This window comes from Copadichromis virginalis, linkage group LG2 (assembly GCF_057382275.1).
Source record: "Copadichromis virginalis isolate Kocher_CV1m ecotype Utaka linkage group LG2, C_Virginalis_male_GT1.1, whole genome shotgun sequence".
Classification (NCBI taxonomy): Eukaryota; Metazoa; Chordata; class Actinopteri; order Cichliformes; family Cichlidae; genus Copadichromis; species Copadichromis virginalis.
Window position 1 is genome coordinate 22,933,914 of NC_140619.1, and position 22,394 is coordinate 22,956,307.

General features: G+C 43.1%; 3 protein-coding genes and 1 long non-coding RNA gene across 8 annotated transcripts in view; 3 read left to right on the forward strand and 1 right to left on the reverse strand.

Annotated features, from left to right (window-relative positions):
• Positions 1-404: 404 nt before the first annotated feature.
• On the forward strand, positions 405-5,749 carry p2ry10 (P2Y receptor family member 10). Of its 3 annotated transcripts, XM_085474118.1 has the most exons (5): positions 405-1,204; positions 1,567-1,670; positions 3,824-4,063; positions 4,142-4,322; positions 4,604-5,749. In XM_085474118.1, the coding sequence occupies exons 3-5, from the start codon at positions 3,915-3,917 to the stop codon at positions 5,450-5,452; spliced, it is 1,179 nt and encodes a 392-aa protein (XP_085330244.1). In that variant the 5' UTR covers positions 405-1,204; positions 1,567-1,670; positions 3,824-3,914; the 3' UTR covers positions 5,453-5,749. The 3 variants fall into 3 exon arrangements, with proteins under 3 accessions (XP_085330244.1, XP_085330251.1, XP_085330236.1); XM_085474125.1 differs by lacking the exon at positions 1,567-1,670; XM_085474110.1 differs by lacking the exon at positions 405-1,204 and having other exon boundaries at positions 1,245-1,670.
• Positions 5,750-6,218: 469 nt separating this feature from the next.
• On the forward strand, positions 6,219-11,818 carry gpr174 (G protein-coupled receptor 174). The gene is made up of 4 exons (XM_085474132.1): positions 6,219-6,597; positions 6,855-7,032; positions 9,805-10,254; positions 10,833-11,818. Exons 3-4 carry the CDS (start codon positions 9,955-9,957, stop codon positions 11,631-11,633), a joined length of 1,101 nt encoding a protein of 366 aa, XP_085330258.1. The 5' UTR covers positions 6,219-6,597; positions 6,855-7,032; positions 9,805-9,954; the 3' UTR covers positions 11,634-11,818.
• A 198-nt stretch (positions 11,819-12,016) lies between these two features.
• On the reverse strand, positions 12,017-18,943 carry LOC146717296 (integral membrane protein 2A-like). The gene is made up of 6 exons (XM_085474138.1): positions 18,712-18,943; positions 18,254-18,391; positions 15,692-15,871; positions 15,483-15,593; positions 14,629-14,773; positions 12,017-13,259 (listed from the first exon to the last, which is right to left on the reverse strand). The coding sequence occupies exons 1-6, from the start codon at positions 18,781-18,783 to the stop codon at positions 13,165-13,167; spliced, it is 741 nt and encodes a 246-aa protein (XP_085330264.1). The 5' UTR covers positions 18,784-18,943; the 3' UTR covers positions 12,017-13,164.
• A 2,834-nt stretch (positions 18,944-21,777) lies between these two features.
• Positions 21,778-22,394, forward strand: part of LOC146717297 (uncharacterized) — a 5,979-nt gene continuing 5,362 nt past the window's right edge. For 2 of the 3 annotated variants that reach the window (XR_014923120.1, XR_014923123.1), the window contains exon 1: positions 21,778-21,999. This is a non-coding gene — a long non-coding RNA (uncharacterized LOC146717297). Of the gene's footprint in view, positions 22,000-22,030; positions 22,138-22,394 lie in introns of those variants that run through there. The other variant, XR_014923124.1, reaches the window with a different exon arrangement.

The following is a 22,394-nucleotide window of genomic DNA, read 5'->3' on the forward strand; positions in this document are numbered from 1 at the left end:
AATAAATTCTCTTGGGGTCATTACACTCAATGTAGGTACAAGTTTAGTTTTTTCTATTCCTTTACTAAGCACTACAACTTTTGCTTTCCATTGCCTTAGTTGGCAATGTAACAGAGTATACCTGCTTCATTGGTATGCACAGTGAGAAATAAGGGTGTTGGGGGGGGTGCGTCTGGTTGTGTGAATGATGGGAGCATTTAGCAGCAGAACGACAGAGGGGCAGCAGTCTTTGGATTCTCAGATTTGGGGTCAAGGGTAGCAGGAGGAGAGAAGAAAACCAGGAAATAAGAACAGTGGGAGTGTAGAGGTATGCATGAGCTTCACCCCCCGAGTGGTTCATTCCAAGAGTGTTGCGTCACTTTTTTTCCATTTTTTTGAACAGATAACAGTCAGATGTTTACCGTTCGAGCACGTCTGTTAAAGAAACAGTCTGCCCTAAATCTAGAAGAGAAAAATGCACATGGCTCAGTCATTTATGACCAGTGGCTTGTCCTGACATCTAGTGGCAACAAGTTGGAAGAACAGCAATTTTTAATTTGAGACAGACTAAACCACAGACCATGTTCCACGTTTGCTGATTATTTTCCTGTTTTGGGCTTTATAGTCACCTGTTTGTCAGCCCTGTAGAAGTCTCAGAGAAGCCATAAAGCAGCTGGGGCAAGCATGGGAAGTGTTATCAAGTTATTTTCTCTGGGTGTGGCCTCATGCTGTGAAAGTAACAGGATGGCGAGTGTATGTCATAAAGCTGAAGCGTGGTTAAACATTTCTACAGCACGTGAAGGCTTTCCTTCTTTTTTTTCTCTAGGCCTCGTGAACGAAAACCATAACCACAAGAACAAAGCCTAAAAGCTACTGCTCATTGTCAGAGGACACACAAATGCAGCTTTTTTATTTAATTTTTCTTTTTAATTTTTAGAGGACTAGGAGCCAGGTAACCTACATTTTGCTGAATAAATACTATGATTTAAAAACGGAAGTACGGAATCTGAACGGGGAAGCAGATGAGTGCAGTTATTTTGGTCACAACGGCTGTCAGTGAACTGAGACAACTTTTACACCGTCAGTGTTGCACTGTAGATGTATTTAAATACAGACTGCAAAGAAGAGAAGCTAAAGAAGAGGGCTGATTTCCTCGGGATCTGCTGCGTCTGCGGACCAGATCCCCTTTGAAAAGATCTTTTGAAAATCTTCAGAAATTTCTGAGGTAAGAAAAACAAGCATGTGTCTGCATCTGCCTGTGCTCTTTCAGCGTAACCTCTTTTCCTGCTGCCATTTGGTTTAACCACATGTGTGTCCAACTCTGCTCGTCTTAGCTCTTACGTGCGTTGCTAAGCACTAGTGACGACGTCGCAAACTGCAGAAAAACACTCAAACGCAATAGGGCAGAGCTTCCCCTTCCCTTCAAAACTGGCAGCTAGTTGAGTCAGAGAACAAGTGACACCAGATCCCGCCACCTCCAGCAAACACTCTCATATCACATCACCATCAGCTTCATGCTGTCTTCACCTGCAGTGCGCTGACAGATTCTTCTTTCGGCATCTGTTGACTCCTTTTTCTGCTGCACAGCGCGAGGACTTTGTAGAAGGTGTGCGCGATGCTCCACGCGGTCGCTCCTGGCTCTGACCTCTACCTTCTGCCTATACGGGTGATTTAGAGGCACAAGAAACGAGGTATTGACACAGTGTTTGTTTGTGTAGACATGTCTGTGAGGGCGTCATGCTGCTGTGCCCTGCGGTCAGAGTCATGCTTTGAATATTGCTGATGTTAACGGACTGTTATTAGTGCTTTCACTTTGCATTTAATCTTAAATCTGGAAATGTACATGTGTCGCCGTGTGCATACGAAAGCTTTTGTGTCACAAGATATAAAGACTTTGAAATTTCTGATACGCTGAAAAAAAAAAGTTATCGTTATTGTTGTTTTTGTTTCGATGTTGGCTAAAGCGAATCACCAGTTACTGTATCACCAATATTTAATCATATCAACTTGATATTTTATGTTAGCACATTTAACAGCTATAAGAAACTCTTTACACGTGTTTCATGGTGTGTCATGAAAATGAATTCTCGGTTTCTGTAATTTCCTTAAGCACAACTCCTCAGATAGTATTACATAACTCTTTATCGTACAGGCATCATCAGGGAGCTTTTTTAAACTGAGAGTCTCAGCAGCTGTCAGACAAGTCTAAACAGGCCTGAATCTGGTGAAGCAGTTTAAAAAACGACCACTATTACTGTGTTCCCCTCGTGGGCCTAGTGTAGGAAAGGGTGCGGACTTATAATGATGTTAGAGGAAGGATGATCCTCCCGTGATAAGCAGAGCCAGTCCCCGATCTTTCTTCCGGTCATTTCCTGCTGCCGTCCTAAGCAGTTTTTGATTTATTTTCACTTTAACAGCTTTTTCATGGCGTTCTCATATAAAAACACATAATTTAAACAATTAACCATCACACAAGAATGGGGAGAAAAATCTAACTGAATCATTTTTTTTTCATATTAGCTTGGCTGTGATGACCAAAATTACTTCATATAGAAAATTGTTGTAATTTTGCTATATGCCATTAGTGCAAGCCTTTTCTGTGTTTTGCTGGCTGCTGCTTTATGACACCTTGTTTTTATCTGGGTCTGCAGCTTACCAGTCCAATAGACTTTATGGCACTTATCTCCAGAGAGCAGCTACATCTGCTTCAAAATCTGTTTAGAAATTCCCACAAACAAGCCCCAAAGAAGAAAGGTGGGGATATCCTGACTGATCAGTAAGGAACAAATATAGTGAAGGAAGACTGATATTTCTACTTGTAGCAATTTATTTTTAGCTGATCTAAGAGGACACACCTCCCTCTGCCTTTCCATGTGCACACTGAGGTGAAACGAGGAGTAGCACATAGGATAGAGCAGGTGTTGATGTTGCAGCATGAAAGGGATCGCTGAGGTGGGTTGCAAAGTGGCTAACAGATTCAAATAGCATGAAATGAATGCCCCGGTTGATTTTCAAGCAAAAGCCAAACTCTTACATTTTTTTCCTGTAGTGCTAATGACATCATCGGGATGATGATGTCAGGAGCAACAGCAACGAATGAAAGTGGATGAACTGAATTCATGGAATGCCCCTTTAATGAGTTGTTAACATTCACTTTTAGACTCAATGATTACATCATCTCATCTAAATACACTTGATACTTTTTTACATATAGACGTTTGCAGTCATTCAGTTCTCTCACCCCAACCGGTCACCGCAGATGGCCCCGCCCCTCCCTGAGCCTGGTTCTGTTGGAGGTTTCTTCCTGTTAAAAGGGAGTTTTTCCTTCCCACTGTCACCAATGTGCTTGCTCTAAAGGGGTCATATGATTGTTGGGTTTTTCTCTGTATCTATTATTGTACGATCTACTGTACAATATAAAGCGTCTTGAGGCGACTGCTGTTGTGATTTGGCGCTATATAAATAAAATTGAATTGAATTGGATTTGAATTAAACCAGTATGCAGTTTTTTTGCAGTTGCTCTTGTTTTTTGGAGCATTTCTGTGTTAAACTGGGTTTAAAGCTACAAAGTATGTGTCACACTGCAGGAGGCTTCACACCTGCCAAAGTGAAAATGTAGGTTCACCGTTGACTGTTGCTCTGGCAGCTGCTGATTCCAGTTTTCAAAGCAAACTTTTAGTTTCAACTTTCGCAACAACATAACGGGAAACATGAAGCACTGTTCAGCTTTTTTCTTTCCACGCGCAGGCTACAAGATTTTTATTAAGGGCAAATTATGAAAATAAAGATAAAGCGCAACGTGTATGTGCATCGGATGTTTCACAAGTTCTCCTCTGCCTTTCAGCTGTCAAAGGTACTTCAGCAAAAAAAAATTATGATCAAAGGAAAGGCACGCTTGGTTATATCATCGGTGTCACTGTGAGGGAAAAAGAAATATGGTCACCAATATGACTGAATGCAACTACAACGAAACGGTCTGGAATCAGAAAATGGACGTGATATACACCTACTTCTACCTGATACTCTTCATACCCGGGCTGCTGCTCAACACCACTGCACTCTGGGTCCTCCTCAGATACATCAGGTAACACTCATACAAGTTCACACCTTTAGATTTTCAGGTATGTTTTCACTAACTCTCTCTGTATGTGCCGTTTAACAGCAAGAAGACCAAGGCGGTGATCTTCATGATAAACCTGGCGATCGCAGACCTGGCCCACATCCTCTCTCTGCCCCTCAGGATCTATTATTATTTCACGCACACCTGGCCCTTTGGACGCGGTCTCTGCTTGTTCTGCTTCTACCTGAAATATCTCAACATGTACGCCGCTATAATGTTCCTGGTAAGCAGGCAGTTTAGGGAAAGCAAGCCTTGAATTTCCTGATAATGCTCATCACAGGGAACAAGGATAATCAAATGAGATCTTTCTAGTTTTCATTACATTTAAAATCAGTCAAATGTCAGTACAAAGCACTTTTGTTGTTGTTTTTGTTTTAAAAATTAAACTCCAAAGCAGAAAGTGATTTGAATGAAAGCCTCTGTCTTCCTTCTTGGAACTGCTTTGCTTCCTGTGCCTCAGAATAAATAACAAAGTAGCTTCTTTTCATTTCTCTCTGATTTCAGGTGTGCATCAGCATGCAGAGGTGTCTGTTCCTGCAGAAGCCGTTCACGGCTCGAAGGTGGCGGCGTCGCTATGACCTGCTGATCAGCTTTGTAGTGTGGGTTGTGGTTGGTCTGAGCTGCTCTCCCTTTATCCTGATGCGGAGTAGCAACAACAGTAGCAAAAATGAAGTGGCATTAAACAGCACCCATGCCCAGTTTCCCTTAGGTGTCACCAAACAGAGTTTAGACTCCAACGCCACTTCGGCGGGCTGTTTTAAAGACTTGCCCATGCGCCAACCTCCTCTCTCGTTGACGATCACCATGCTGGTCTTTCTTGAGGCGTGTGGTTTCCTAATCCCTCTAGCATGCATGTCATACAGCACCGTCCGCATCTTCTGGTCACTCAAGGAGAAGCAGATCCAGGATCAGCACAACTCCTTCAACTCCTCAGCACGCAGCCGCCTCCACTCAGTCACCTCCAACTGCCAGGCGGAGAAACCGAATGAAAAGCACACAAATGGCGAGAAGCGGCGTGCTCTGCGGATGGTGGTGGGCTGCTTCATTCTCTTTTTGTTCTGCTTCGCTCCGTACCACCTCAACTTCGCGCTCTACCTGATGGTGAAGCAGAGTATCGTGTCCAGCTGCACCGTCAGAAGGGTGGTGCTCCAGTTTCACCCAGTGTCTCTGTGCATGGCGGGCCTGAGCTGCTGCTTCAACCCCATCCTTTATTACTTTCTTACAGCCGAGTTTAGGATGCACCTCAAAAGGCGCACCTCCTCCTTCTCGTCCTCCATCTCCTCCCCGACCACATCACCGACCCAGTGTCCTTTGCAGAGCAGACTCATGAGCACCTCCTCATACAGGGAGTAGCATTGCTCAGAGGAAAAGTCCATGAAGGATTCTGTTGAACTTTAAAGCCGACTGACACCGGGTCCAAGCTGGATATGATCAGCTGACATGTTGCAGCTGTCTGAACACAAACAACCCAAAAGACATTGACCTGAGTTGTGTGAAGCCCGCCTCCTCTAAAGCAAGCAGAAAACACCCTCCAACATGCAGTATCGTAAACGCTGCCCAATGTTTCAGTTTGTGTGTATAAAACTTGATATAAGCTATGTAATAAAAGCTGTATGTGAAATGCACTCCCATTAAAAGCTTTAAGTCTCATCTCTGGCTCTGATGTTTGTTTCTTCACTGCGAGTTGGACTTTTTTTCTTTCAGGTAAAATGTGAAAACAGGTGCCAGCTCATTTTTGCTTCACTTCCTCTCAGAATGCAAAGTGGTGAAGGCAGTTGGCAGCAGTTACAGCAGCTCTGAAACCAGTAACTGTCAGGCGCCCCCCCACCCACCCATCTGTACAGGCCAAGCTACATCAGCCCCCAGACGCACAAATGCAGCCCACCTAAGGAAATCTACCAAGAATGAATCATCCACCAAAATGCACCTGCCTCTTGTTTCTCTGTTCTCACACGCATCAAAGTGTAGCGTTTGCTTTCTGACAGTGTCACATTGTAACTTGTGAAAGTTTGCGTCGTGGCTTTGGTGTAAATATTTATTTTTGATTGATTTTTTTTGATGTCCTGTCAATAAAACAAAAAAAGTGCGTGTTGACTTTGTCCACAAGGAAATGGCAACTAAGAGTGTAATAGCAGAAGTGTCAAAAGAAAATTCTTGTAAGCCACACCCCTATGCTCACAGGAAGCCCTCTGTGTGTGTGTCTGTGTGTGTGTGTGTGCGCGCTAAAATCCCCAGAACAGCAGACACACAGACGGGCGACACACATGCAACGAGTGATAGATAAGAAATCAAAACAGGAAAGAGTACGAGTGAAGACAAAAGTTAATGGATATGAAAGATAGATAGAGAGGTAGAATGAAAGAGAGAGGCAGAGAGAGAGAAAGAGGCGGGACACTGAAATTAAAGAGTGTTAGAGGAGGAGAAAGGAGGATGGAGTTTTTCATCTGACGCCTCGGTCTTATCAGCTTTTCGTTTCTCCAGCATCTTTAAAGACAGAGGTGAGAGGTTGATTATTAATTGCTAATAATGTTCAGAAGTGTTCGGAGAAAGTAGCGAGTGTGTGGGGGTTTGTGTGTGGATGCTTTCTATGTGGAGTCATGGCTCATGGGGGACCTTGTCTGTTTCTCCAGTGTGTGGAATGCCTGTTATGTTGAAGTGCGTGTGTGTGTGTGAGGGCCAGTATTGGGGTGTCTGGTCTTTATGTGTCAGTGGACTTCCTGGAGATCACGGCATATTTTCTTGTGTATCTGAACAGGGCACACACACGTGGAGGGACCCCGATGCTCACCGGCAGCGTTTTTGGTTCTGAAACACGAGGTCAGATCTTCAGAAAGCTGCTTACATGCCAGCAGCCCACAGACGGAGGTGAATCACAGCAGATGAGATTATGTGTTTCCACTGGCAAGACCTGATGAAAACTACTGAGTCCTAAGGTAGGGGAGCAGCACTTGCCTTTTCTTTTTAGCTTTATCTTTTTAAAAACAGCTCACTTCTCCCGGTTAGATGGAAATTTCAGCTTGATCTCGACGCTCGTTACCGTAAACATGTTACTTTCACAACAGATGGTCTCGGTTTGACTCCTGTACATACATGTTAAAGCCTCTACTGCGAGAAGGAAACGAGAGCTTGTCACAGATTGGCCTTTTGCACATCATACAAATCAACACACAGCCTTGGAAGGAAGCACATGGTACGTGCATAAGTGAGAGTAATAAGTGGAGAATCCTTTTCAAACAGTAACACACAGGTCAGCGGTCACTGAGTTAAAAGGCAGTCCGAGGGCTGACGGTCTACTGGGGCCTCGGCCTGAGCATAAAAGGCAGCCAGGGAGCTGAGAAGCAGTCCAAGCTTAGCATACCCCCCCTTTTTACAAATAAAATTCCACTGTTTGTTTGTGTATGATTGTGAGGAGTTAAGTTCAGGCCCAAATACTACTTTATACATTTACACTGGTACATCCCAGGCAGGGATCGCTGTTTACACTCCGCTACATTTACTTACACACTGCTAAAGGTACAAGTTACTAAACAGGTCATTATCAAAAGACTGCTGGCTAAACTTCTTTGGCTTGTAACCGCTTACAAAAACAAGGAGTACAAACTAACAAAAAAAAGTGTAAATGTCTTAGATAAATAGCTCTAACATTGAAGAAAGTAAAAATATATTCCCAAATAAAGGTTTTTTGTTTTTTTCTAAAAAGGTCCACCCTATTAATCATTTTACTCCAACGCAGAATTTATCTCGTGACTCTTTAGGGGAGGGCAGACACACGGGTGAGAAGGCAATGCTCAAACCGTGTCATCTTTTTACTGTTGCAGCTGAAACAGCAGTGCAATGCTAGCAGCCAAATGTATGCATTCAAATGTAGTCAAATGTGCCACTATATTTAGTCATTTCCCTGTAAAGAAATGTGGCGTTCTTTTAGTTAAGCAACAGGAACGCGAATATCGTGTATAAAAACCTGCTGAGGGAGCCCATAAAGAGAACTAACAGCAGTTAGTTAACCACTGTTTGTCTTGTGTTTGGCAAGTGCCATTTCCCCCTCACGCACGAAAATAGCTACACAATTTTTGCTGCGTGTTTTGAGTATAGTAGGTGTAAAAAACAAAACAAAAAATGCTTTTCTGAACAGTTTACGTGGCAGTAAGTTTCTTGTCAAATATGAACAATATTTTACTGGCTGATTTGCATTTTCACATCGATAAAATGGTTCATAAATGATCCTGAGATGTCCTGAAACTGGTTAAAGTAGGTCTAATATGCTTTGCTAACATTCTGCCATACATATATAGTGTTCTCATAGTGCTAAACAAGGCCAAAGTTCCAAATAATGACATCAGAGTATGCATTACTAATCCCTGTGAGTCAAAGTTCAGGCTTCAGAATACTCTAAACACAGTTTCTGTTCTTTTTTTCACTGCTTTTTGCTCTGGATGATGTCACTTAAAAATATCCCAATGCGGTTAGCACAGCAGCTCCACCCACCAGCTATTCAAACCTTTTGGTTGCAAGGAGCAGCCAATCAGAAGAAAGCTAGCTTAAAGAGAGGGGGAAGGGAGGAAGACAGTGTATGATTTAAGGGTCCACATGATAAACATTGTCCCTTTTAAACTGATAGAGGATTAATGTACTAATGGAGGCCAGAAATAAACACATGGAGATGTTTATTTGAGCATAGCAGGTGTCTGGGTACTAGGTATGTGGAAGATCACAACACCACATCGTTCCTGGGTTTGCTAGGGTCTAATAAGTCTCATTAGAAATAAGATAACAAGAAACAAAAGCTGATCAAAAAGAGGATGACAACAGTAAGTAAAAAAACATAATTTTAAACTGGTTTATACGCACTAAAGTTTATAGCTGTGGGTGTGTGCACCTATAGGCTGTTCAGTCCCTAACATTACTATTTCCATTTGAACCGAAAGCATTTGAAGATAATCTAAGTTGAAGGTCATCTAAAAGCTTTAAAATTTCATCTCTGTTACTTTCATTTTCTGCTCTGTGTGTGTGTCACAAAGAAGGAGGGAAAAAAAGAAGCGCGTTACAGGCGTCACCTACATCGAAAAACCACCCGCGGTGCTGCTCCTCATCTCAAAGTGCTCTTTAGTGACAGGTTTTTCCTTGATCTGGGCTGTTAACCAGTTGCCTGGTCTGCCTGCGCTAACCACGCTAGTTTCACTTTGATGCCTTGCGCCGTAGTTATTTCACACAGACTCAGTGCAGGCACCATAATGCTCGGCAGTGAAGCAGCACGTGGGGGATTTTACCGACTTCTCTGCGGGTTTGCACGCTTGCTGTAAAGGGCACTGCAAAAACACAGCTATCAAGGATCATTGATTAATTACGTTATTCATAAAAACACATGGGAGATTATAGCTGGCAGGTGCTGCCGCCGAGCACAATGTCATCTGTGTCTCATCTAAAAAGGTTCCTTCTCCAATTCTGATGGCTATCTATGCAACATGCAAAACAGTAACTTTAATATCCCCAGGCTGCACTAGGCGAAAGATGAAGCAGTTAAAACTCAACTGCGTCGCTGTCAAGAGCTGATTTGTACTACAGTGTGTGAGAAAACACAGGCAGAGACAGAACCTCTTGGTGTGAGGTGACAGCACAGAAACCTGTAGTTGTTTTTCTTCCTCTTTCTGGTAACGCTTTCCACCTCCGACTACACTAACTTAACTTACTTTTCTTTCCTCTACCAGACCACCAGACTCTTTGGGGATCGCAGAGAAGCCTGGAGGACACATCAGCGCTGGACAAAAACTTAAAACAAAAGACACTCTTCCTCTGTCTGACATGCCGCAGAGAGTACCAGCTGCACGGGCTGCAGCATGATGTAACCAGCGGCATGGATGCTCAAACCAACCCGTCACCGGACTACAAGCAGCTCTGCTGATACAAGCTTCCTGCTGGTTTGCAAGGCAGCTCATCTTAACACTGACATGAATGTCAGTTCTCCTAATATGAACTGCTCCAATACCAGTGAGATAATAGACTACCAGCACCATTTGTATGCCGTGGTGTACAGTGTGATCTTAGCACCGGGCCTGCTGGGTAACGTGCTGGCGCTGTGGGTGTTCAGGGCCTACATCAGAGAGACCAAGAAGGCCGTGGTGTTCATGATGAACCTGGCTGTGGCCGACCTACTGCAGGTAAAAAATCCTCTTCAGTCGTATTTCGCACTTACTTTCTAGTTTAAACCATTACTGTGAAATCACATGATGTGGTTGTGTGGTTAAGTGACCACATAGCCGTCCTCAGGGGTCAAGCTTTAATCAGGGAAGAAGTTTGCATGCAAGAAGTACTTGTTACACTACTCGTGCCTCTAATAGTTACATTTAGTGTTGTAATGCTGATCCTACAATACGGTTTTAAAACTGCAATAAAGCAAATTAGTGTAATGACCTCTTTAGTTTTTGTTCTGCTTTCATGTACTAAATTAGGAAGTCAAAAAAACAAAATGACTCTTAGATGTTGGCAGAGTTGTGGGAGAATTCCAACCACAAGAAAAAACTTCCATTATAGAACACAACAACTACAGAAGTTCATCTCTTTATTCCAATGAACTGCCTAACGGGGAGGATTTTATTTTAAAAATCTATTTAGAAATGTTTCTGTTTACTAGATAACCAAGCGAGCTCCTTACCATCATCGCCAAAGAGCAAATATGTACATCAGCGTTTGCCTGCTGTTCTCTGCCTTCAATTTTGTCACTCTGGCCTCTCCTCAGGTGCTCTCTCTGCCTCTGCGGATCTACTACTACCTGAATAACTCCTGGCCCTTTGGGTATTTCTTCTGCATGTTCTGCTTCTATCTCAAGTACGTCAACATGTATGCCTCCATCTACTTCCTGGTTTTCGTCAGCATACGTCGCTGTGAGCTCATCATGCGTCCGCTGTTGTACAACTCGGGTCGACAAAAAGGAGACGTGTTAATATGTGGGATCATCTGGCTGATCATCTGTACCGTCTGTCTCGGATTCCCTCTGCTCAGACACGATCCTTCCTTGCCCGAAAGGAACGACACAAATAAGTGTTTCACGGAGCTGCCTCTGCGGAAGGATATCGGTCCTTTGGCAATGTGGGCCCTCTTGATTTTACTAGAGCTGTTCGGCTTCTTCGTCCCTCTCGTTTTGGTGCTAGGCTGCACGTGCATGACTATTTGGAGCCTTCGGGAAAATACAGCAAATGCTATTTCTGACAGAGGGGAGAAAAAGAGAGCGCTGAGGATGATACTAAGCTGTGCTGTAGTCTTCTTAGTGTGCTTTGTACCTTACCACGCCACGATGCCTCTCGACCTTATGGTCAAAGCTAAGAAAGTTACCAGCTGTGACTTTCAGAAACTGGTTCTTCGAAGTCACCCAGTCACACTCTGCCTGGCCAGCCTGAACTGCAGCCTGGACCCTATCATGTACTATTTCACTACTGATGAATTCTGGAGGCGACTGAGCAAGCCAGAGATACCGGAGAGCATACATCTCAGCCGGCGTCTGTCCTGTATAACCGGAGAACAGGACGAAGAGGAGGACTAAACTTCTGGTGGCGACAGCCTCCCCGCAACCACTAACTGAGACTGAAGACTATGCAAACTTCAACTTCCTGCAAACTATGGAAATAACATTTATGCTGAAACGGGAATGTGAAAATATGGAAGTAGAGTTTTAAAATGTTATTTTTTTAAACCTATTTATTTCTCAATAAATGTTTTTTTCCCCTTCCCCCTCTCAATTTGCATTTCCTCGATGAAGGGCGAGTAGTGTCAGCAAGTGAAAGAGAGGAAAACCCCGAAATGCAGCGACAGTTTTCCTCCAGATCCAGTGTTTTGATAACCCGATGTCCTTCGCAGGATGATAAAAGGGTTAGTGTTGGTGCCGCTTTCACCGCCATTATAATAACAAAGCCACTGCGACGTTCAGTAGGTAAACAAATGCAACTTTATTCAAACAACAAAGTGGAGTTCAGTTCAGTAGTTGCACACAACATTGGGCGTTTCCCCCCCTAATATCTTCTAGTATTCAATTAAAAAGCAGAGACAGAAACCCCATCTTTACAAACACACTTCCTGTTGATTGTCTCTGTGTGCAGGCATCAAGTAGGAAATTACTAAAAAATGACTTAAAATGTGCTCGACAGACTTCAGAAATCAAGGACGACTGTTTTCCATTTAAGCACACGATGTGTGTAAAGCTCACAGGGAGCCATCTCGTGTTATAACACTACGGATACATAATAGTCAAATTAGATAACCGACTGTTTTCAAGTCAAATTAAGTGAAATTTCCCTTTAGCTAATTCATCGTTAGCTCATCACTCTGGTTAAGGATCACGCATGAAGCTTGAAACACAAACACAAAAACTGGTCATATATTGTAAGGGTGCTGGACTGTTTCCCCATCAGGTATGAGACCATCAGAAACACTAAAGTTATCACACAGCAGCACTGTGGGGGATATCTACAAACAGTGGTGACTTGAGAGCGTTGCGTTACCATCCATGGACAAGCATGTTACACGTATACTGTACCAGACATCTCCATGCTGACTTGTGCTATATCACGCTGTAACAGAATACAAATACCTGGTCGAACCTGCACCGTGCACCCGGGTCAGAGCGGCGACAGGAGGTTGACGCAACACACGCCTAATATGATCTCACTAGAATATTCAGTAGGATGACTAATAGCTCTGCTCTGGATGAGGCGGATGTGTCGTTATATAGTAACATCAATAAGATCTGTCTGCAGGAAACTACAGCAACAAAACAGAAAGCAACGTAATAAATGAAACTTGTATATCTAACTTTAGCTTACTGACTTAAAGTAATAACCAGTACAAGACTAGCTAATGAATACTTACGCACTTGTGACCTATCACGGGTTCGAGGGAGTACATCAGAGGAGAAGGGGGCTAGGCTCTAATGCTGCAACTTAAATTCACTCAACACTAGATTAAAAGCAGGGGAGGCAAAAACTGGAAAGAGTTTTGTACAGAAGTAACTTTCTGCTGTTCCCTTCACCGCCCACTCCCACCTACCCTCTCTCGCTCTCTATGACCTATATTCATGCTTAAGCCTTGCAGATGCGGGTCTCAGTCACAAACTTGTTCTCAAAGTGATGGATGGTGAAACATTCGTCCGCAGAGCGCTTCTGGATGCCTCCACCTGACAAACAAAAAGACAAATAAGCAGCAGTGCTAAGTATTCATCTCAATATTCAGCCGTGGGCGTTTGACACATTTCAAACACAACTACATTTAGGAAGATGTGTCAAGCATGGTTGGTGCCTGTTTACACTCGTCCTCTTATTCGGTTTCTAACCAAAGTGTGTTTGACACTGTATAATTTCTGCATCTACTTGATAAGTCAGCAGTTTCTGTTTGAGCCATAGTGATTAGTGACTCCAAAATCAATATTAATGTGTACCTAGTAAATAAAAAGTTATCAATGTCAGCAGCTAACTTCATCCTTGATAAGAACTATACAGGGATACATGTTTATATAACTCAACCATCAGAAATGTATGAAGGCCTAAAGTTGTAACTGCATTATGTGACAGCTTGCTTCCTTTATGTTGTGGTCAGCGTATTTTGTTTGAAAGCTGTTTCTGTTAGCCAAAAGATAAAATCATAATAAATTACACTAACACTCTGCTAAACAAGCTAGCTCATACAGTTTTATACATAACCAGTGTGAAATACAGTACAGTAATTTTTATGGTCTGGCTATTTTTTAGCTAGCGATAATGTTAGCTGATTACTTTACAACACTACTACATCAATATTACTGAAAAGCTTAACTCATGACTACAAATCTATAGTCCTGAAACTAAAGAGCACAGTCATGTCGGTGGGGTCTGTCTTTTAAATACTAGCACTAATTTTCATCGTGTGGCTTACTATTAGCTACCGCTAATGTTAGTTTATGACTAAGCAGCACCACGGTATTACCAAAAAGCTTAACTCATGACTACAAACCTGTAGTCCTGAAACTAAGGAGCACAGTCATGTTGGGGGCATCCGTCTTTTAAATACAAGACCTAATTTTGACTGTGTGGTTATTTATTACCATTAGCTACCGCTAATGTTAGCTTATGACTTAACAGCTCTACACATAGCTATGAATGCAAATGATCCTGAAACTGTAAGACAAAGTCCAGTTTCAGATATATTTTATATACAGACATTGATTTTGACGTTCTGGTTATTTATGAAAGAGCTAATGTCAGCCAAGTAGCTTCCTTTCTAAAATACGAGACAAGTACAGGATGGAAAAGTTGCAAACTCAAACTTTTTAGTTTGCACTTGCTGAGTAAAGCAAAAAAATCTTGCATAACAGCAGTGATGTCGTAATTAAAGATTAAATAATATAATTAAGTAATATAAAGATTAAAGAGGATTATATATTACAGCTTAATACAGTTAAAGACATGCATGTTATATACACAAGTTCCTGTGGTCTGCACCCTATTTCCGAGGGGTTGCCACAGAGCTGCACGTTAATCAGAGGTTTTACATTTCCATCACATCTATACCTGGCAGGCTGGCACGGCGCTGCATTCTGTACGTTTCTTTTCCATCACAAAGACGGCGGATATAAAAGCCCAGGGGTTTGACATCATCAATGCGCTCCGTCACCACCAGGTCCTCGTGCACCAGGTAGCTGCGGTAAGAGTCAGACTGGAACAAAGACCAGAGCATGAGACTGTCAGGGCACCTTTTTAAATTAAAAAAATACTTTTGATCTTCCACCAGATAAAACAGATCAGTGAAAACTGAATAAATTTTTTTTTTAAAAAGGTGATGAAACATAGATTTGTGAAACAACTCTACACCAAGTGTTGAAATTTCCTGATTTCCTCACTAAGCAAACTAAACTCCGCCAACCTGTTTCCACCTTCACATGCTAAAACTACCCAACACTACATCAATGATTTTTAAAAAGTCCCTATTTGAATATGGAGACTTTTTGAATACAAGTATGCAGTATAAATGCAGCGTACTTCTAGTTTACTGCATGAATAAAGGAAGAAGGGGACAAGCCTGTGGGTGGAAGTCGCTCATTTATCATCTTTAGTTTCCTGTCAAGAACCTACGTTTCACTTAAGATGATATTATTGCATAGTCTCTGCCAGTGAATAATAGAAAACTGAATTACAGGAACTTTACAGTTTAGCCAATATTTAAAACCTACCTTCATATGTACAAATTAAAGATATTACAGATTTGAGAAGGATTAAAGAGCAGACAGTTTGTGGAATGACAACACATCCCTGAATTTCTTATGTGTGCATGAGCTTTAACAAGACTTATGTGTTCGGTTTGTCCGTCATCCAAGTCTGGACTTTCATCTGTGTCTTCAGGTGCTGCTAGGAGGGACCGTACTCACCATCAGCTGTGAGAACAGGTCAATGAGGTCCTGAGGGGGGAGAACTACTGAGGTGTTCAGGGGAATCACAAAGCAGGTCCTCAGAGTCAGGTCCAGATAGGCCGTCAGCTTCTGCTCACACACACACATGAAATCATCGGGAAAGAATTTAGAGCAGCAGAAATCATCCACCGAGCTGCGCCAAGTGCGACAGAGTCCACAATCCTCACCCTGTTGAAGTCGTGCAGGATGTAAGCGGGGTCTCCGGGCCTGAAGCGGGGAGGAGGGACGCTGATGACGGCGATGTTGTCAGAGATCTCCACCTCCTCCTCCACTCGCGGCAAGTAGTAAGGCTGGCTCTCTGCTCCGGACGACACGTCTCTGAACTCCATCGCCCCATGATACATCCTCTGATGAAGAATGCATCTCATTTAGTCTTAAGAACATGTAAAGTGAGGTGGGGGCACTGGAACCTTTGCTTATGTACATTTTACAAAAAAAAGAAAGAAAACGCACTGTAATAGAGTTATTTTATTTTCAACCAGCAGTGCAGCTGGGATTTGCCTCTACAACCACAGACGCATCATCTGGTATTACTGTGAATCTGCAATATCAGCTGTGAACCTGTGTGTTCTGTTCCTGTCTAAAGTTCACGTTTCACACACTGCACCAACTACTGAAAAACAATCACGCAGCTGTCGAGGAAGCTCAGGCTGCCAGGGGGAGCCAAAGCACGCATGTTCTGCTTGGTTCCAGCACAGTTACATCACGGCATATAGCAGGACTACGTTTACACAAACAAGCCTACAGTTTTTCCATGACTATTGATCATAGTTTCTTTTAATATCAGGTTTTAAGCTTATGTTTACACACTCACTCTCCACATGGCACTGATAATAAAGATTTCCAGTAACATTTTTGGCATATGTGAGGCATTTATTTTCTTGCAAATCAAATTGTGATAATTATGCTGATAATTATGGCACACTGGCTCTGGCTGAGATGTCAGAAGCCCCGCCCACCCAGTGCTCTTACCTTTTGTTTGCAAAGAGCATCCAATCAAAAGAATCATACTTTCAAACAGAATGAAATGAACAGAGGGGGCTGTTGTAAAGGCTCACCTTTCAGCACATTCACTTCACCAGATGCACCTTGTTTCTTTTCCTCACCTTTGATTGGGTGTGGTGCTTGGCCTTAATTGCACTCACCTGTCACTCGTTATATAAGGACTGCACTCACCTACCCCTCACTCTTTCTTCACTCCCACATGGGGCGGCAGCTGAGAGAGAGCAGTCCATGTGTGTCTTTCTTTCTTTCTTTCCTTCCTTCTTTGCCTTATTGATTTGGAGAATAAAAGGAAAACCCTGAGAATAATTAGATGACTGCTTATTCTTATTCTAACCGGATGAGCCCATGATGCTGATTGCTTAAGCCCTGAAGAGAGCAGTCCATGTGTGTCTTTCTTTCCTTTACCCGTTATACAATATACAATAAAACAACAAAACCTGCACATGATTGATGACTGCTTATTTTCATTCTAATCGGATGAGCCCATGATGACGACTACTGAAACCCTGAACCTTCCTTCCTCCAAAACAGGGGGCAGCACCTATTATTGATATGGATTCTTTTTGCAAGGGTTTCTCCACTTTAGTCCAAGATTCACTTCAATGCTGTGCAAATCCACAAACTGGACCATTGAGTTTTGCTGCATTGTTATCTTTTTCTGTGTATCATGTGTCACTACAGTTTCAAAGCTTAGAAGTGAGGAAACAGCTGAGATCAAAAGCACGACAAAATTCAGAGCAACAGATTCCTGTGATGAAATCTCAATTTTATCAGAATTTCTCAAGCAACATACTGACAGTTACAGTTTCACACACTGCTCTCCCCCCCACCTCGCTTTGCTTCATTTGCATGGGTGTGGGGTTGCCTCATCTCATTGACTCTAAGACCCTCCTGCTGGCAACACAACAACTGGGGGGAAAAAGGTGAAGTCTGCACTTTCTCTAAACATGAAAAGGAGTGAACAATAGCACTCTGTTTTCTAACGGTACAAACCAGTGTTAATAATTCTTCATCACTTCTAGACAGTGACAGTTTATGAGAGGAAGAAAACATATCTGATAACGTCAGTGGATAACCAAATTAATTCATACAGCTGCTTAATTTCCCAGAGGCAGTCTGCAAAGTCTGCCCCACAGATGCCCCCCCCCCCCCAACCTTTACAATATGTGCATGGTGATTTCACTGACCTGTATTTGCAACGTGAAAATGAAACAATTTGGAAAAGGTTATAACGTAAAATAGTCTTGGGTTGTAGTTTAACTTTCTACGCGTTTCAGTGACTTGCTTGCAGAGCTGGTGGCATGTGCCTCACGTGCATAAGGATGGACAGAAAATGAATCTACTATAAGGATCTGCAACATTAAAGTGTTATGCACAGTTATGAAACCACAATCATGGCCTAATGTATACACACACACACACACACACACACACACACACACACACACACACACACACATACATACATACATACATACATACATACATACATACATACATACATACATACATACATATATATATATATATATATATATATATATACATACACACATATACAGGTACTTACTTTGAGAGGACTTTAGATTTTAAATGCTTTTTTTAAAATCAAATATTCTGATTTCATAAGACCCCCTCCCACTCTTTGCAACCCCTTTTTAAAAGATGGTAACATGTGTAAGAGAATATTCACGAAGAATGAGCTGCAGCGCACGCGCACACACCTTTGGGGTGAAATATCGGTAGAGACAGGCCCCCCCTACGATGAGCCCACTGAGGATGAAGGCGATGCCTAACAAGGTGAGCAGGCAGCGACCTGTGGAGCCCTCGGAGCCCACTGGAGCAGAGGCCACTTCAGGGTCCTACACACACACACACATCATATTAGCATGACATTCACATTCAGCTTTGATTAAACAATCCCTTAATCCCACCCCATCTTTGTCCTCCGCACAAAAACAGCTGTGCAGGAGATGGGCGGTCCCATCGTGTCCTGCGCTATGAGCTATGCAAAAATCACCGCGTGTCAAATCACACTTAGCACAACAATGCGCGACAACCCTGTGAATGCTCACATGGATGAAGTCCACACGCTTTGCTGGCCGATCCGGCACAGCAGGCCTGCTACCAGGCTAAAGTCGGACACCGGGCTCAGGCGCAGCGCTGTGCCCCGTTAGCTCACCTTAACAGCGGCTGGCACCTCTTTGCCCAGCGCCTTCTGCGCCAGAGCCGAGTTAAAGGCGATCTTCACCATGCTGGAAGAACAGACGTCAGCTTGGGTTTTTCTTGTGCAAACAAAAATAACAGGGGAGGGGGACTTGCGGCGCTAGACTGCAGGTTCCGTTTATTCTCCGCAGCTCAGCTGTGTGACGCACTTTCCAGCCTCGGCTTTATCTAGCGTTTCCGGTGGCTGCAGGGGGGCGGAATCAAAAAAAACAAACAAACAACAGGCTGGAGAATATGCTTCAGTCTGAGAATACGCAGGCAGCCATGACCTACCTTAGTTTAACTACAGGTAGCGGTTTAACATTTACCGCTTTCATAATTTATTTATTAGCAGTTTCTCTCCACAGCCTTTATTTGTTTCTTGGTGTGTTTGTGTAGTTTTGGTGCCATCCAGTGGCCGCAGGTGGAACCTAAACAATTCCCCATGCAAGATCTTCCATTCATTCATCAGATTGAACCTGACACCCAAAGACACAACTGTTTACACTTTCAGTCAGCTACATTGCCTACATTCACTTCTTGCATGACAAACGACTCGATCTCGCGACCAACTGCACTGTAATGCAATGAAAAATAATATCTGAGTGTATAATGCAGCTCATTCATCTCTGCGAATGTTCCACTCTGCAAACACATTCCCTCCTGCATGCTGGGAACTACCTGCCAGCGTGTCTGCCCACTCGCATTAGCACACACAGTACACAGCTTTTACTGCGCTGCGTGCAAAACACGGGCCGCTGCCAAGGCCGTACAGTATGTCTGACACATATCCTCAGTCCGGCGGTGGTCCCTCTGCTTCCTCTCTCTCAGTTAGGTTTGTACGTATGAGTAAATAAACACTTAACTGCTGTAGCCTACTGCTGCTTTAACTCCACGCAACTCGGTGGCATCTCTCCAACCCTCTGCACTGCAACTGTATGCATCACACACACACACACACACACTCTGCAAGGCTCTGATATTTGCTCTGTTAAACAGACAGATTGGACCGGTAATCACCACTGAAAGGTACATAAACAGAGCAGCTGATTTCTGTACCTTACTCCCCCTCCGCGCGCCCCCTCAACACTGGCTCTGCCTGAAAATCCTAAGTGGTCCTGAAGGCTTGTTTATGGGCTCGTCTTACGCTGTGTTTGATCTGAGAGCTTGCCCACACATGCGTAGCACAGACACGCCACACACACGCTGCAAAAGAGAGAGGGAGAGACAGCATTAGCAGTAATAGCTGAGATGATAAACAAAAGACTTATATGTAATCCTGAGGGCTTCTCGGCATCACACACAACAGCAGGAGAGGGGAAAAAACAGAGGAGAGAGCAGGATTCTCATTCCAGGAGGGAAACAAGGGATGACTGGGGGTGAGGTGGGGTGGGAGAGGCATGGAAGCAGGTGGGGGGTGAAATAGAGTGATTCGGGTAGAACGTAAAGTGATGAATGGGGGGGAAAACACTGAGAAGGAGTTGCCGGGAGAGGCAGAGCAATCTACAGAGTCTGATGCTTGAGTGAGTTTTCCGAGGAGCTGATTAGCGGTGGATTAAGGTTGCAGTCCATCCAGTTTAGATCTCAAACTTTCTAACACGCCTCCTAGGTGGAACTGAACACAGCTGAGCACAATCGGACAGCCGTGTTTTTGGTGCACAAGCACACATAGGTGGGAGAGTGTCATAATGCTGGATGGCAGGCATGTATGATGGGAGTCTGAGCGCCAGTGTTCCCCTGTGGTCTGCAGCAAGCGTCCAACAAAAGCAATAAGGCTACACTCGTGCACATGTGTACACAACACGCACACCCTGCGCCTGCAAAGTCAGCACAGTGTGGGAGTCTGCAGGGGCATAGCTGGTTTCACAAAGACATTCTCATGCATGACATCACCGGCTCTCGTGCCAGTAAATATGAACCCACATACAGACACACACCTCATAGATTTGTCATCGATTTCAATACCAGACATGTGAAACCACAAGTGACAAATGACTTTGTCCCTTTCGGTGTTCACACACCACACACACACACACGGCGCAGACAGAAACACACAGCCCTAAAATACTGCTATGGTAACAGCTGGCCACAGGGTTTTGTTGAGCCCAAAACGTTAGACACTGCTCGGTGCTTCATAACGTCACTGACATGTCATGTGGATCCACCATAATCACCATGTGCCTCCAGTGAGAGAACATTTAGTGGTCAAAGAGAACGGGAGAGCAAAAGAAGATGGAGAAACAGAGCGGCGGATCTCTCGGGGAATGAGCAGCGATGCTGCTTCACAGCATCCAAAATTTTGAGTGATCCTTGCCCCACCACACACACACACACACACACACACGCACACGCACACGCACGCACGCACGCACGCACACGCGCGCACACACACACACACACACACACACACACACACACACACACACACACACTTCTCGCAATCACATGTGGATCTGAGACAAGGGTGACAAATGAGTCTTTCCTATGAGTATCAGCTTCTAAAGCTGCGTTTGCTCCCTCACAGCACTGCCTGTCTTGTGCTCTTCATCCTCTCAGCTTGGCTCACCTCTGGGAAATGTAATAATTTCATGCTGAAGGAGTTCTTTTGGGGTGGTTGGGGGATAATAGGGTAGGATTGGGTTGCACTGGCTATTCTTAAGTTTTATATGTGACTCCCTTATGAAGTTCCTAAGCACTTTTAACTAGTTTTTAAAAAATATATACATTCACTCTAAACCATAGACAGTATGTAAATAACTCTTTATATATAGTCTGGCTACAGAGAGGTAGAAAATATTTGTAGCAACTTCCATGCTAAACATAAACCTGTAAAGAGGAAGTAATGCTACAAGCTACAGACATTTTAGAGCTAAATAAAGTGTGTGAACACACAGTCATGTCTGTTCATAGGACTCTCTGCATGCCTGTAACTACGTACACACTTACTGCTTCCATAGCAACAGAGAAAGTACCTGCTAATCAAATGCACTGACCATCAGCAAGAGTGAGCCCCTCTATAAAAGCAATTGCTTGGTCAGACCATGCAGTGTGCAGAGAAACTGCAAAAAAACAAAAAAAAACAGCAAACAACAACAAAAAAACAACAAAAAAACTCCACAGGCGTCAGTTAGCATGTTAAATGTTAAAGTTCATGGCAGTACAATTAGAAAAAGACAATTAATGAAAAACAGTTACTTCAAGTTACTGTTGCTAAAGGTGGTTTTGAAAACTACTGGATCATGGGTTTTCTGACTTTTCACAAAAGGTATAACTTTGCTATATTTATGTGGATACACAAGGAAATATTGTGCGATTTATTTTTCACAATTTTTTGTAGCTAAATTCCTAATATGCTAATTTAACTAAAATCATGTAAAATTAGCGAAACTTTTTGCAGTTTAAGGTAGGTCTTGTATATTGTTTTTGAAGGATTATCGTGAAATACGTATGCTATTATACATTTAATGTTACTAAATTAATTTTATCAACTGCTAAGCATTAGTGCTTCCCTCTTTACTTTCTTAAAGACTTAAACGCCAGATTAGCAAGCTAATGCTAATTTTAATCATTTAGCGGTTAGCCTTTTAGCAGTTACTAGGAGCAAATTAAAAACAATAAATGTTATTGTTTATCAAATTCAATACATTTATGCCATTCAGC